Here is a 16,299-nt window from a genome sequence, read left to right on the forward strand (position 1 = left end):
TGCCCAGGTTACGACATTCTGATTGTGTTTTAAGGTGCATTGACACGACCTGACATGAAATGAGGCATGCCTACAGAAGACAGATCTCGACAACAGGCAACCATAATAGCTGCTGTTAATAAGCTGTAATTAAAAATCTTATTACTTTTTTTAGTGATTTTAAACTTATTTTAAGCGATCTGAAGGCAAAGCAAGGTTTACAAAAGCTGGAAATATATGTATACTGTCTATAAAATCACTCTTATTTAGACATGTCATACTCTTAGTTTTTTGACATGTGTTTAGATATCCAAGTAAAATAAAACCTAATTCATACATTTCATCTGGAGTTTTCTTTTAAAAGCCTACTGCCGTATCAGCGAGCAATAAACCTTGGTATGTTTGAGGTTGCGAAGGATCCACCGGTTCTGACCTTCATTACCTGGGAAACGAAGGATGCATTTGAAGGAGCCTTCAAGTTATTAAAAATGAGGCAGTCTCCGTTACGCCGCGATAACACAGCACACATTGAATGCATCCTTTGGAGGATGCAACCTCTGAAGTGAGACACAGCTAATACATTTTTTCAAAACCTTCAAAGCGCTGAAGACTTTTCTTTTTCTTCCTAGATAGTTTAGAGATTGTGGGTTTTCAGTTAGTTAGTTGCGTTTTGTTATTATAATATTTTTGGCGCTTCTTTTGTTCCTCTTCCCCTTCACCACAACCATTTTTTCTATTTAGTTTTCTTTATTTTGTATTTACTTCATAATTTACTCACCTTGTAATATAAATACTATTATTGGGGCATAAATGGTTGTTTGTCTGCTCCACCGCCACCACCATTCTCAAATCTAATGAATGTCGCTGTAACCCAAGCGTTTCCATCTTAAATAACCCTAACACTAATAATTCTCATAAACTGACTTTCAAAACAAAACATTCAGCAGTTTGTGCCATCACTAGGAGATGAGTTATTTTTACTGCATCATATATCTGTTAATTCATTAATTTATTAGTTGTGTGCACAGGTTAAATTTGGACCTTCTTCATACAGATCCTTTACTGAATTGAGCCATTTAAGTTAAATACTTTTTATTGAATGGGTCTTACACAAATATCAATCTTACAGATTTTTATTACAATGTGGTCATTATTACTGATTACAACACATGGTCTGCCATGACTGCAGCAAAACTACGAAAGCCCTAACCTTGTCTGGTCTGTATTGAAGTCTACCCTGCACAGTGCTTGACTAATCTCATTGACCTCCATCTGCAACCATTATTCAAGATAATCACACCTATATTTTACTCGTATCGGAGAAAATCCATTATTGATTTTCAAAGGAGACGTTTGTGCATTATGCAAGCTTTAAATGGCAAGTCAAGCCTTAAAACTGGCCACATTTACAAGACTGAATTACGTGCCTCAGTAATGAACATAATGTTACTTATGCATCAGTGTTAATTTCGTTGTCGTCATAATTTTAGAACAAGTTTCTACGGATGAAAGCGAAATAAAAATTAAGTGATGATGACGACAACTATAATAAAAATATACTGACATTATGAGACGAGAATATGAGTGAGGGACGCTTTTTTGCTAAATATCCAATCAGACCTAATCATGGTGGCAGATGCAAAAACAGTATACTTTGGTGACTTATTTTAGATAACTAATTCACTCCAAGCAAAAATAAACCCCCACCATTTAAAGGTAAAATATTATTTGCTTGTTTTTTTTTGTAAAATGAAATATGAATATATACGTGTTTATTTCAAAGTAGATCATGCTGTGTGTGTGTGTGTGTGTGTGGCAGAGTGAGCGAGAGCACGGAGCTGCACATCGGAGTAAAGCTCATTAATATTCACAACCCTTACAAATATGGTCAATATTTGGCGCTTCTGATTTTAGGGGTACTTATGGAGTAATAAATGAGCCTAAAAACAGTTTTACAAACACAATAGTGATACAAATAATGTTGTGCGAATGTGTTGGTTAATTTGTAGACATGTCTGTCTATGAATTAGGATAGAAAGTCTGGCTTATAGTAAGCTTGTCTTTCTTTGCCTGTTTTGAGGCCAACTCACTTTATTTAGGTTCATATTTCTTGGGCTTGCAAGAAAAACACACAGTCTGCTCATTGGTAAGGAGAAGGGGTGGATGCTTTGTTTTTGGTAAATATTACAAATAACTCCATGTTTGACCTGTCTCAGGTCCTATATTGACATTGTCAGATTGTTTCACACTGTATATTACATTAAATACATAAATAAATAAAAGAAACAAACAGATAAAAAAAATTAAGGTTGTCTATACAAGTTTATACTCCCTACATATTATGACACTGTCACTTTATCATAATTATCATGTTTACAAGCCTTTTTTTACTATATACTCTTTTATATTTGCACAACTCTGGTTTGCACTCACTGCCATATGCCCTTAATGTCATTGTATTGTATTGTTTACACATTTTCATTCTTTTTAATTCTTTAGACTACATTTTACGTATATTTTTAGATCAAATTTTATGTATAATTGTATTTATTGTAAATTCTTCTTAAAAGTGTACTTTTTGTATTAATATTCTATGTTAGGCACCTAGGGTCTGAGAGTAACGTAGTTTCGATTCTCTCTATGTCCAGTACATGTGGTTAAATTGACGACAAAGCTGACTTTGACTTTGATAGTATTACATTTATTACTGGTTAACAACATGATTTGAATTCTCTTCGTCCTCTGCAAATTAACAGCACATTGTGACTAGTCAAGCTAACTTGACAGCTTAGACAGCTAACCTGCTCATGTTAAGGTTAGCTTATAGTAGGGAGAATAAATGGAAATGTGGCATACATTTTAGACTGCATAATGTGAAAGGAGACCAGAGAATAGACAGAGCCCAGAGAAAGGGCCTGAGGAAGCCAGATGAGAGAGAGAGAGAGAGAGAGAGAGAGAGAGAGAGAGAGAGAGAGAGAGAGAGAGAGAGAGAGAGAGAGAGAAAGCAACAATTAGAATGTTCTAACACCTTTCTTTTGAACATGTGACCAAAACCAACATTTGTGACATTCAAACTGACCAATCAGCAGGTTAGATCTTCCCCCGCTGTATGACAACATTGCAGATTCCTGATGTATACACATTTTAACCTATAGGCCCAGGTCTTATCAGCACATCTGTACTTGTAAGAATTCACCTGTCTTCAATGCAAGTGTCTCTCTAACTGGCAAAGTAAAAGGTCCATGAAAAGCATCCAAATTTAATATGCTGCTTTTATTTCAGAGTGCTCCACTTCAGCTACAGCTACCCCACACTACTTTAACAGTTCATTTCCACTGAGCGGTACGATTTGGTACAGTACAGTATGTAATTGTTTCCACTGCCAGAAGTTGTGAATGATACCAGAATGGCGGGTTGTACATTATGACTTTTTTTAGGACTTGGCACATTACTTAGTACATTATGACATTATTACAATTAACTTTCTGTAAAGATATTTATAAGAGAGGATGCAGAATGAAGTATTTTCAGAGTTAAAATGTGTTTAAATGTCTTCTTAAACGAGGGGTAAAATAAAGCATAAACCAGAGGATTCAGACCTGAGTTAGCATAGACAACCCATGTCAAAACATTTATAATTGTGGAGGAGCTTACAGTTAATGTACAGATATAGTATGGAATCCAGCAAAGCAGATACACAGACACAATGATTCCTAAAGTCAGAGCAGCTTTACTCTCAGATTTCCTCTTCACTGAACCCTCCGTTACACATTTACCAGCCTTCATCAGAGAGTTTATAACCTTCACTTGCTGATGAACGACATAGAAAATCCTCAAATATAAAGTGATGATCAGAAAACAGGGAAAAATAAAAGACATGAACAGATCAGTGACTATCCAATGAAAGCTCATAATGAATGAACACTGTCCATAACACACATCTGTTTTGTATAAAGTGTCAAAATATCCATTATAAATAACAAAGGTAATGTTATATGCTGAGAAGCAAGCCCAGCTCAGACAGATACTCATTAATGTTTTAGTGATGGTTATTTTTTGTGGGTACAGTAAAGGGTGACACACAGCCACATATCGATCAAGAGCAATTAAAACAAAATTACTAAGAGATGCAGAAAGAAGTACCGCAATATATAATAAATAGAGTGAACAGAAAGTGTCTCCAAAGTACCAACATGTCTCTGTCAGTCTGATGGCCTCTACAGGCATGATGAATCCAACAAGCAGATCAGCCACAGACAGAGAGAGAATAATCATGTTGGTTGGAGTGTGAAGCTTCTTGAAGTGAGAGATGGAGATGATCACCAGCAGGTTCAGAAACACAGTCCATGCTGACAACAATGACACAAACACATAGATGATGATATATCCATGACTTGCGCTTCTCCCCTTGACACATGATGAGTTGATGTCAGGAAAGCAGTATTGAGTCTCCTGATCCTCTGTCTCGTAGGCCATGAGTGAGTCTCCTCCTGTTAGGAGTTTGTTCTGTTCTCCTTTCTGTCTTTTCATTTATACAGTGTCTGGATCAGACTGACCAGCCCACCTACCGCCCACTCTGATGTAATGCATTCATTTTGTTTTTTTCCATCTTTTATACACATTAAGTTTGATATGCCGTCAAATCTTGCAGCCATAACACATGTCTGGTCTGTGTCTACTGTTAAAATAGCCATTCGTTCACAGTGATGTAATAAAAAACCTGAGCAGACCTTCAGTTTAATGTTCATTAAAGGTGCTGTAAAAATAGGAGACAAACTAGAAGCGTGGAGTCAGACAGGGTTATCTTTTGAGCAAAAATTCAATTAAAACCTATATAAATTAAATAACCAAAGAATGTGTTCTCTTTGATAAGGTTTTAGCCAATCCGTCTAAAACTACTGAAGGACTTCAGCAGCTCCTTGACATTGGTCTTTCAGCCAAACATGGTCTAATCAACATACAAAAGCTAAAATAATAATCTTTCAAAACAGTTCCAGGTGTAATGAAAATAAATGAGCAAGTCTCCAACACACCCATAACATGGGTCTTAAAATAAGCAAAAACCAGAAACTTTAATCAGGCTGTAAGTGAGCTAAAAGCAAGAAGCACAAATAGTATTTTCAATTATAAACAAATACAGTTCTTGTTCCTTTTGCAATTCTTGTTTGGACCTGGCTAAAAAAAAGCTATCAATAGCTGTTTCCATCCACCTATTTTTATGCTCATTTTGGATATATGCATAAAAAGATGGTTGCTGGAAACATCATCATGTGCATAAATTTTGAAAATGAGCATAAAAATCATTTGCGCATAACTGCGTAGCATAAACTTTTTATTCGGTAAGAAAAGATGAGCACAAACTACGATGGAAACATTTTTACCGCACAAACTCCAGCATGCGCATTAAGAAAGGTCATGTGATATTGTTGTAAGAGATCATGTGGTTAGAAAAATGTGTGTGAATGGACAAACCATCAGGCTGAGCACATTTTAAAACATCTGAAATGTTGTTTTGGTCATTCTAAAACGCCTTACCATTTAAGTATTAGTGCTATTATATTATTATTGACGTCCAGAATCAAGACCGTCTGTGCTCCGCCTCTGACACCTTAAAAACACCACCGTGCATTCACTACATGTCAGGATTGCCTTCTGAGGCGCGAGTCATTTATTAGATGAGAAAAAGATTGAAGCAGCTTCTCTTACTGCAGCAAATTCAGTTTTAACTGTTGATATTTGGCGCCAGATTTCAGGAAGTGACTATTTTGTTGACTCGTTGGATGGAAACACTGCTTTATCCGCACGTCTTTTATGCGATAATCCAGTTTTGGGCATAAAGTTCATTCGCATTTTTGGATGGAAACATAGCTTTTAAGTCAATTGCAATAAATGGGTGTAAAGTATGGGGATCACTAAAAACTGAAGACTTGTCTAAATGGGAACAAAAGGAAATGGAAATTATTCACATTTAGATTTGTAGGAGCATGCGTAAATGTGGGGGTGGCAAAATGAATTGTTTCTTCAGTGCACCACGATGCAGATGGGGATAATTCGATCTCGGTTCAGTAATAGATCATAACCGGTTATTACGTACATTTATCTCCTATATGTGCGATGTCGCAGTAGAATACTAAGGCGAAGGAGGCGAGGGTGAGTAAATAAAATGCTCCTCCTACTATCTAAAAAATAGATAACTGTGCACAATTCACTGCTTGTGAGTTTGCTGGAACGTCTTTCATTGACACTGAAGAAGGCACTATTTCACTATTACGAAGAAATGCTCTAAAAATCCATTTCTGCTTCTCTCTTTTACTTTGACATTTGAACTGCTGCCGTGTTTTGTGGGGTACCTTTTCTTTTCCACTTGGCTGTTAAAGCGATACGTGTGGATCCAGACACGAGCATGCCTAAGATGCAAGATTTCTTCACTTTATTAGACTTTGCAAATTCTCTCTGTGTATGTGTGGGTTTGCTCCACAGTCCACCAAGACATGCAATATAGGTGAATTGAATAACTAAATTGGCTGTTATGTATGTGTGTGTGTGTGTGTGTGTGCGTGTGTGTGTGTGTGTGTGTGTGTGTGTGTGTGTGTGTGTGTGTGTGTGTGTGTGTGTGTGAATGAGAATGAGAGAGTGTATAGGTCTTTCCAAGTGCTGTGTTGTAGCTGAAATGGCATCGTCTGCATAAAACATGTCAGAGTAGTTGGCGGTACATTACACTTTAGCAACCTCTAATAAATTAAATAAAATAAAATCAGGCCTTTATTTGTCACATACACTTTCGTATAGTGAAATGGAATTCCCCTGACCGTTCACAAACATCACGAGTTTCAGGGGAAGACAGGTCACAGGCGGTAGCATTTAGAAAAGGAAATAAGATACATTTCAGGAAAGGGAGGCAAAAAAATAAACTCCCTCTCACCTTGCCCTTGAATTAGAGCAATGTGGGACCAGGAAGACAAAAAAAAAAAAGAGTCCCAGCAATTAAGCACAAAAACACACAAACAAGACACAACATTGCCACAGGGGATGGGAACAGGGGGTGTGGATATAGTACGATGAGGGTGGGCAGCCATCTGGTCCTGCAGCCATGGGCGTGCTGGTTGCAGATTCGCCTACCTCCTCCAGTGGGTGAAAGCGCATAAAAGCATTGGATGAGGGGATAGGGAGTGATTGTTGGAAGTGATCTGTAGTTGTGTATGTGTGTGTGTAAGCCTGTAGAGTCCAACAGGTGTTCTTGACAGAGAGCAGGAATTTCAGAGCGTCTTCTTATCTTGCTATACGGGAGAAGTTGTTTTTCGCCAGTCGAGGCCGTCTGGTAGGAGAAAAGAAAACAGGGAGGCAAAAGAGTAGGAAAATACTTCCACTTTAGGTCAATATCTGCCAATTTCACAGATATTTAGTGTCCACCACTTGTCTCCAGATCTGGCCAAATCTTTTTGCAAAGCCGCTAATTTCCTCCCGATGTTTTCCAATTTGCGATCTAGGACCATAGTATGATTAGTAGCAAGCCTGCCCATCAGCATTTCAATCAAGCCGGCCAGCCTGGTGGGGTTTTGAGCAGCACTGACCGATTTCATACCCCAGGGCCTCGCATAAGCCCATCAGCAGAAACCCTGTTATCAAAGTTCCGAATAGGTAAATATCTTCAATATCCTCCAGAGACAGAGCTGCAAGGCACAGTACACGCCACTTCTACCACGTATCCAGCTGCAAACGTCACCGCAGGACAAGTGGGCTGTCCCGAGCCCAAACTTCTTGCCAAGAAGATGGTATCAATCGCATTCAGAGACCAGTTGTTCAAATCCATAATTCCCTATTCATTTTCAAAGCAGGGCACGGAGAGCCTCAGAGATAGAGTAAGACGAAGACGAGGAGCTAACAAGGAGAGATATGGGATGGAGAGGGAAAAAGTGCGACTGCCTAAGCCAAAGAAGAAAAATTAGGGACTAAGCTGAAGGATAATGAAGGAGTGAATGTTTTCTGAAATCTACATAGTATGTATAAGGATTAGATATTATTTTAAAAATCCTCCAGAAACAGTTTATAAGCTCATTTATAACACCATAAAAATCTCCTAGAATCATAAGGTTCATATTGACCATATTTGGATCGGTTGTGAATATTAATGAGCTTCGCTCTTACGTGCAGCTCTCACAGACACACATAGCATGATTTCTGGCGCTTATGCATCATGCATTTTGTTGCTGTGTTATTATACATCAATAGCATTTCTGAGGCAAGTCAGGCGACTGAGACAACATTGAGTGATGTGATGTTCATTGCTCATACTAATGGCACGGGTGTATTTGTGGATATTTTATTCAAAGTATAAAAATGAAATTTAATAGGATTAAGTAATACAACATTGTAAGTCAGTTAAAATATTGATGTTGAGTAATTATCAACGTTGAGTCGGTTAAATCGATGAATTGCAGCAGCACTACAGTTCATCACACAAATTCTTGCTATAAAGCGTAAATATGTGGTAAATATTAACCAATTTGGCTAGAAATTATCATTTGTAAAAAACAAAAAAGAGAAAACTATTTTATTGTTTTAATAAATAGACAATTCATAACATTTGGGGACATTTTAATGATAAATGTTGATGTCGACTGATACATAAAGCAAACATAAAGCAGTGTTCTGAATCAGGTTTATTATTGCTGGATTGAAGGTCTGCTGATAGAGTAGTCTAGGCTTGAAATGACAAGAACTTAAAAGTAAGTTTGCTGCATTTTGTAACAGAAGGGTCTGATTTTTACTGATGTTGCGATTGTAAAGCACAAATCTTAATAATCCTCAAGCTGAACCTCATTCTCTGAGACGGTGAGTCATTGTAAAAGTGTATTAGTTTTTCTTTTTTTATTCTGGATGATTCATTTATTCATTCATTTTCGGTCACCTTAGTCTCTTATTTATCAGAGGTCACACTTAAGCAGACTGAACCACTAACTATTTCAGCATATGTTTTACACAGTGGATGCCCTTCTAGCTGCAACCCAGTACTGGAAAATACTAACTATATTCTCAAATTCACACTCATACACCACAGCCAATTTTGGTTACCCAATTCACCTATATAGGTCATGTATTTGGACCAGCGACCTTCTTGCTGTGAGGTAATGGTGCTAACCACTGAGCCACCGTGCCACCCACTCTGGATGACATTTACAATAAATATCAAAAGCCTAAATCATTTTATTTTATTTAAATAAGTTAAATACATGTTAATATTTAACATATTTGATAATAATATGTGTACATATTTCAGTAGAGGCAGGAATTATTGATATACATAACCTACATTACATAAATGAATAAATAATAACACAATGAAAGCTAGCAGTAACTCTTCCTCAACAGGTGCTGCCCAAATATAAACAGAACAGCAAACAGTTTTTGTGTTATTTTCGTAGAATATTACATATACTATACTGCATATAGCATGTATAAATATTAAGCACAAATAAAGATTAGATACATAGTTCAAAGTCTATCAGCTATCAGTCACATATTTTTATTTTCTATCAGAGCAGTACATAAGTAACTAATATCAAACATGTATTGTGTGTGTGTGTGTTTTTAGTGACTGCTAATAAGTCTAATTAATGTTGTGCACAACTATAAAAGAGGATGCCGGCTGAAATATTTTCAGAGTTAAAATGAGTTTCCCTGTCTTTTTAAACCAGGGGTAAAATAAAGCATAAACCAGAGGATTCAGACCTGAGTTAGAATGTACAGCCCATATTAAAACATTCATAGCTGTGGAAGAGTATACAGTAAGAGAACAGATATAGAAAGGAATCCAGCAAAGCAGATAAACAGTCACAATGAATCCTAAAGTCAGAGCAGCTTTACTCTCAGACTTCCTCTTTAACAAATTCTCAGTTACACTTTTACCACCCTTCATCAGAGAGTTTATAACCTTCACTTGCAGATGAACGACATAGAAAATCCTCAAATATAATGTTATTATCAGCGCACAAGGGAAAATAAAACCCACAAACAGATCAGTGACTGTCCAACTAAAACTCATCAGGACTAAACACTGTCCATAACACACACCTGTTCTGTGTGAAGGGTCAAAATAACTATTATTGATTACAAGGGCAGTGCAGTAAGCTGAAAAGCAAACCCAGCACATACAGATACACATAAATGTTTTAGTGATGGTTATTTTCTGTGGGTACAGTAGAGGGTGACACACAGCCACATAACGATCAACAGCAATTAAAACTAAATTACTAAGAGATGCTGAGAGAAGTATTACAATAAAAATTAAATAGAGGTTACAGAAAGTGTCTCCAAAGTACCAACACGTCTCAATCAGTCTGACTGCCTCTATAGGCATGATGAGTCCAATAAACAGATCATTTACAGCCAGAGAGAGAATAATCATGTTGGTTGGAGTGTGAAGCTTCTTGAAGTGAGAGATGGAGATGATCACCAGCAGATTCAGAAACACAGTCCATGCTGACAGCAATGACACAAGCAAATATGCAATATATCCATGACTTGAGTGTCGTCCTTTAACACATGATGAGTTGATGTCAGGAAAGCAGTATTGAGTCTCCTGATCCTCTGTCTCATAGGCCATGAGTGAGTCTCCTCCGCACTCCTTTCTGTCCTATCATTTATACAGTGTCTGGATTAGACCAACCAGCCCATTGACCACCCACTCTGATGTAATGCATTCATTTGGTTTCTCTCCATCTTTCTTAAACATTAGGTTTGATATGCCGTCAAATCTTGCAGCCATAACACATGTCTGGTCTGTGTCCAATGTTAAAATACCCACAATTAATTGCAAGGGCAGTGCTATAAGCTGAAACCCCAATTCAGCTCAAGGTTTTAGACAAATACTCAATGTTTAAGTGATGGTTATTTTCTGAATATAACAGCACTGTACAGTAAAGAGTGTAAAGTTTTCCTTGTTGTGTTGTTGTTTCAAGCAAGTGTGACCTGAGGTCATTTTTTTCTGAAGAGGGATGGTAAAATGTGTGATTACTTTTTATTTGTGTTCACTTTATCACACAAGCATTTTACCAATCAAATTATTGTTGTAAAGGTTAAATATGTGGGCAAGCAAGCAGGAAAGTATTTACATTTATTTATTTGCTATAAATGCTAACATTGTCTTCTGTGCATGTACTTGAGTTTTGTTTTCTTTGAGCAGGTAAAAAAAGGCACAATTCAAATATCTGACTGCTTAAATTAAAGGACATAGTTGTATTACAAATAATATATATTTATAAATTATGAATTTTACTACAAGAATTCTTGTGCTGTGAAGTAAAATATAAAATTGTGTATGGAAAGCATTGTCAATGCACTGTGAATGTCAAAATCAATATGAAAAATGTAACAATCTAAATGTAAAGGTTTTAAATATCTATATAAAGGATTTTATACATAATTCTTTAATTCAATTTAAAATAGTTTTAAAACAGAACATTACCTGTCTAAAAAAATACTTCAGCCATGGTGTCGTCCTTCTTCCAGCGTGCAAAACTAATTCCATTTTTGATTTAGGAGTTTAAACAGTTTCAATTCAGCATTTGATTTCACCGCATCTGTGATTGTCTCGTGTGCATGGAACAGAGAATGGTGGATCTTTATGAACAGAGATGAACAAAAGCCCAAATCTGCATTTGTTGACAGTTTGAGCTACTTATCTGAATTATGGAAGATGTCGGCCCAACAATATTTAACTGAGTGAACATTTTTTAGTTTTATGCCTTATCCAGAATATAAAAATACATATAAACACATTTAGATCGTTTACTTTAATTACTGGACTATGAAGAGACTTTCAACCAGCACAACAAAAAATGTTTTTACAGACAATGCACCTACTGCACCTTTAATATAAGATTGGGAAGAGGTGAGTTTGTTATAATCCCTTTAAAAACAAAACAAACAAATCAGAACTGTTGTCATGGAAGTCTAAAAATGTTCTCTAACACAAAATGAAAATAACTTATATGTTCATACTGCTTTACTCTGAATTCATCTGGATTGCATATGTTAAAACTGAAATTTAATTTTCCCATAAGTTCATTACAAAACAGTAATCAAGTCAAATCACATTAGAGTATGATTTTTTTTTTCAGTATTGATATAAAATAGGAAAATAGATATAATTTGATGTAATTTTGTACTATAGGCTTGTAGAATGGCAGTGTCGGAACAGTAGGCCTCTCTCCAGGCAGTCACATGGGTTGGTCTGTCTTTGTTTACTCTTACTGATCAGTGAAAACATCAATGATGAAACAACTCTAAGGACCAATTATAATTGTTTTGATTTATTCTCTGTGTTATTGATATTGTAAGAGATGATCCTCCACTAAATCATTCATTAAATGTGTGAAATACTGTGAACACACACACACACACACACACACACACACTAAAGTGATGCAATACTGCCTCAGATAGAAAGAGTTCAGCTTAATGCTTGACAATTATTATTTATTATTTACACCTGGACATATCAGATTTTGTTTTGTGGTAGAAAACATTTTCTAGGACTTGAATACATCTGTGATGAACTTGAAAAATCACAGAGCGCTTTTCGGTATATTGTTTTCACTATCAAATTTAACCAATGTGAAGTCTTACAGCAGCGGTCTAAAGTTAGGATTTGATTTATAATTTTTTGCTTGTTGTTTTTGACTGATGATAAGTATGTCAAGTTTACACTGATATAAAAGGAACAATGGGTCTCATTCAATAGGCATGCATACTGCAGCGAGAAGGATAATATAAAAGTTGAATAACACAACACAAAACTGACTTATTTACAGTGACCAGAGTGAAGTGATGGGGAAAATGGTATATGATTCTGGTGTCCATGTTGTTTTTTTAATGTAATCATTCAATGCTATTTTTTATCTTCTCTAGCTTGTGGATAAGATATGGTAATTCTAATAGTTTAATAACCCATAAATAGGCCAACGCACAATCTGCATGCGCAGAAATGCGCTTACTTCAGCAGATTTTCAGCCCATCATTAAGTCTATTATTTACTTTTGTAAATTTATGTTTAGGCAATGTGGTGGTGCAGTAGGCAGTGTTGTCGCCTCACACCAAGAAAGTTGCTGATTTGAGCCTCGGCTGGGTCAGTTGGTGTTTCTGTGTGGACTGTGCATGTTTTTCCCACGTTCGCATGGGTTTCCTCCGGGTGCTCCGGTTTCTACCATAAGTCCAAAAACATATGGTATAGGTGAATTGGGTAGGCTAAATTGTTCGTAGTGTATGGGTGTGAATGAGTGTGTATGGATGTTTCCGAGAGATCGGTTGCAGCTGGAATTGCATCAGCAGCGTAAAACATGTGCTGGATAAGTTGTCGGTTCATTCTGCTAGGTTGTTTACCAAAGGGACTAAACCGAAAAGAAAGTAAATGAATGAAAATGTATTTTTACTGAGTTTTTTATATTAATTTCAGTAATATTATTGTGAAATTTAAAAAAGTTCATGACTTAATTACAATGCAGTTTGTTAAGTAATACTTTCTGTCTTTTAGTATTATTACATGAGACTTGCTTTGTTTACCAGTCCTTACTTTTATACGGATTACATGAAGAGATTTTTTGTTTTCGACTTGAATTGGATAATGCAAAAGTAGACATATCAGGTTTTCTTTAGATATATCTCTTTAGATATATCTCTTTATATATATATATATATATATATATATATATATATCAGTTCATTTTAATGACTTTTTTTCCCTGACACAGTCTACATCTAGCCTGCGTGTCATGCAGGCTATTTGTAATATCAAAGCCTCGTGGGCGTGGTAGCATTAACTCTAACGAGCTCAGACTGAGAAACTAAACATAGCATTGGTTTCATAGTGATTACTTTATCAAACAAAATTTGTTTTCAACATGCTCTAGTTACATTTAAAAGTCGACACTTCAAGCTTTCTATAGATATATGTCTTATGTCTGTGTGTTTTGTTTTCTGTGAGTTTCAGCGCATTTTGCTGACGCGTTTCTAAAAACAGTTCACGGAGAGAGAAAAGACAGAATAGCCCCTTTCACACATACAGACCTTTCCGGAAAATTGCCGGCAATTTTCCGGAAAGGTTGTATGTGTGAACAGGTCCTTTTTGAAAATACCGGTAAATTCGTTCTGGCTATTTTCCGGAGAGAAAAGTTGTAACATTACCGGCAATTTGCCGGAATGCTGCGCTGTGTGAATGCAGAAGGAAGATTCCTGTAATAAGCGCGTGCACGTCTAGAACGTGCTGACGTGACACGTCTGCTTTAGCCAATCACAACAGTCAGACGCATTTACGTCCGAACGGTTTGTGAGGATAAAAGCCTTTGAATATTTTTCCAGACACATTTAGCTGCTAGAAGTTAGTCAGATCACGTTTATATGTTCTTCTTAATGCCAACTGTGTAAATAATCATCGATGAGATGCTTATGATAAGCCGTTGTTTGTTTACGTTCGTGTGCCTGTGAAACAGCCTGTGAGCGCCATCACATGCACATATTATGAACATCTCGACATGCGAAAGTGATCCTGAGAAAGTTGTTCACAATATTGATCATCCACAGAGTTTGTAATTTAGTCAAATGTTTACAAATACAAGCGCAGCCGTTTAAAGCTCATTTGTGGTGAATGATGTTAGAATTTACCGGTATTTTGGAATGGATGTGTGAATGCTCTTTTCTGGAAAATTTCCGTAACGTCCTCGCCTGTGTGAACAGCGCTTTTTTGAATATACCGGTAAAGTCGTTCCGGAAATTTTCCGGATATTTACCTGTATCACTGTGTGAAAGGGGCTAATGTCTACACTGTTTTTTATCCTTGTTTTGCTAATGTTTTGCAAATGATTGTTGTCATTGTGAGTGTACACAATAAAAACTAAACACTTAACAGATTCGATTGATTTATTGATCTTATCTGTACGATCAAAACTAAAAGTGCAATTTAAGTTCAATTCAGCTTTAAGAGGTGAAAGCTTGTCAAAAAGCATATACGCAGTCTTTGACCCCTGGGGGTTGATGAGACTGGAACAACTGAATAATCAACAGAAACTAAATGTAATTTTAAAATAAACAAAGAAAAAATACAAAAAAAAAAAAAAAACATAATGAGACAGTTCACAGACAGCTGCTGCATAATTATAAGCAGAACAGCATCATAGTGTTTGAGGCCTGGTCCTCTCGTTCTTCACTGTTGTCAGCTCTCCTTTTTTTCTCCTTCTGGAGCTATTCTATTGGGCTAGAGACAGGTGTGCTCCACAGATGATGCTCATTATCACTCACACCACTAACCTCATTCTGATCATTCACTCAACTTATCACAACAACGTACTCAATCAAAAAGCTTCATAATTTTGACATATCGTAAAGCACTGATAAGCAGGTCTGGAGTTGCCATGGGAAGAGTTACACTTATGCGTGGTGGTAGAGTTTTATTTCAACACTTCATCTTTTATTCTTGGGATACAGAAAGTGCAAGTGCCAGTTTCATCAAAAACAAACAGGCAGCAATGTTCGTTGCGTGCAAGCTCAGTTTTTGTAAAATATAATTATATGACAGAAACTATAAATACAACCCAAGGTAAACCACATAAACCCCTATAAGCTATTCACACAGATATTAATGTGCACTACATATTGCTGTCAGTCACATATCTCTCTTTTTGTATTTGCAGCAGTAAATCATAAGTTACTTAAGCATCTCTTTATGTATGTTTATACTTTACTATGTGGACCATATCATGAGTGGTGAAAATTACTAATAGAAATTTAAGACTGTTATTTCTGCCTGTATTAGTGACAGCTTTGCAAGTAATTATCATTCATTACGTGTTGTATATTAGTAATTACATTTAATCGTTCAATGATGGTGTAGGGTGACGCAGTGGCTCAGTGGTTTGCCCTGTCACCTCACAGCAAGGTCGCTGGTTCGAGCCCTGGATGGGTCAGTTGCCATTTCTGTGTGGAGTTCTCCTCGTGTTGGCATGAGTTTTCTCTATTATGGTTCACAATTATTCAATTGATTCATCGTTAATTTAAATGATGATTGATCATGGAAATTGACATCCCTAGGTCCAAAACGAAAAACAGTAACCAGCTTTCTGAGAACTACAATCTTAATGCACTTCCATTTTAGTTTTGCAGCTTGTACTGAGATAATGTGTGGTCATGCTCATGTATGATTTATGTACAGGGCTTTACATTAACACCTGTCAACTCGCCAAATGTGGGTAGATTTTAGCTGAGGCGGGTCAGACAGCCACCTCCACTAGCCACTTTGGCTAGTTGAAAATTCTTTTTGAATTAAAGTTT

General features: G+C 36.5%; 2 protein-coding genes across 2 annotated transcripts in view; both read right to left on the bottom strand.

Annotated features, from left to right (window-relative positions):
* Positions 1-3,345: 3,345 nt before the first annotated feature.
* LOC141376454 (trace amine-associated receptor 13c-like) lies at positions 3,346-4,484 on the bottom strand. The gene has a single exon (XM_087271480.1). It carries the CDS (start codon positions 4,453-4,455, stop codon positions 3,457-3,459), a length of 999 nt encoding a protein of 332 aa, XP_087127606.1. The 5' UTR covers positions 4,456-4,484; the 3' UTR covers positions 3,346-3,456.
* A 2,131-nt stretch (positions 4,485-6,615) lies between these two features.
* Positions 6,616-16,299, bottom strand: part of LOC141376456 (trace amine-associated receptor 13c-like) — a 136,093-nt gene continuing 126,409 nt past the window's right edge. The window contains exons 5-6 of the mRNA XM_087271440.1: positions 11,444-11,598; positions 6,616-10,612 (exon numbers count right to left, since the gene is read on the bottom strand). Of these exons, the coding sequence (XP_087127566.1) occupies positions 9,587-10,612; positions 11,444-11,506 (1,089 nt within the window). The 5' untranslated portion in view covers positions 11,507-11,598 and the 3' untranslated portion in view covers positions 6,616-9,586. The remainder of the gene's footprint in view (positions 10,613-11,443; positions 11,599-16,299) is intronic.

The sequence above is a fragment of the Danio rerio genome, chromosome 10 (assembly GCF_052040795.2).
Source record: "Danio rerio strain M-AB ecotype USA chromosome 10, GRCz13ab, whole genome shotgun sequence".
Classification (NCBI taxonomy): domain Eukaryota; kingdom Metazoa; phylum Chordata; class Actinopteri; order Cypriniformes; family Danionidae; genus Danio; species Danio rerio.

Bases quoted from the DNA above. Each gene is read 5' to 3' on its own strand.
- LOC141376454 (XM_087271480.1), bottom strand. From the start codon at position 4,455: ATGGCCTACGAGACAGAGGATCAGGAGACTCAATACTGCTTTCCTGAC.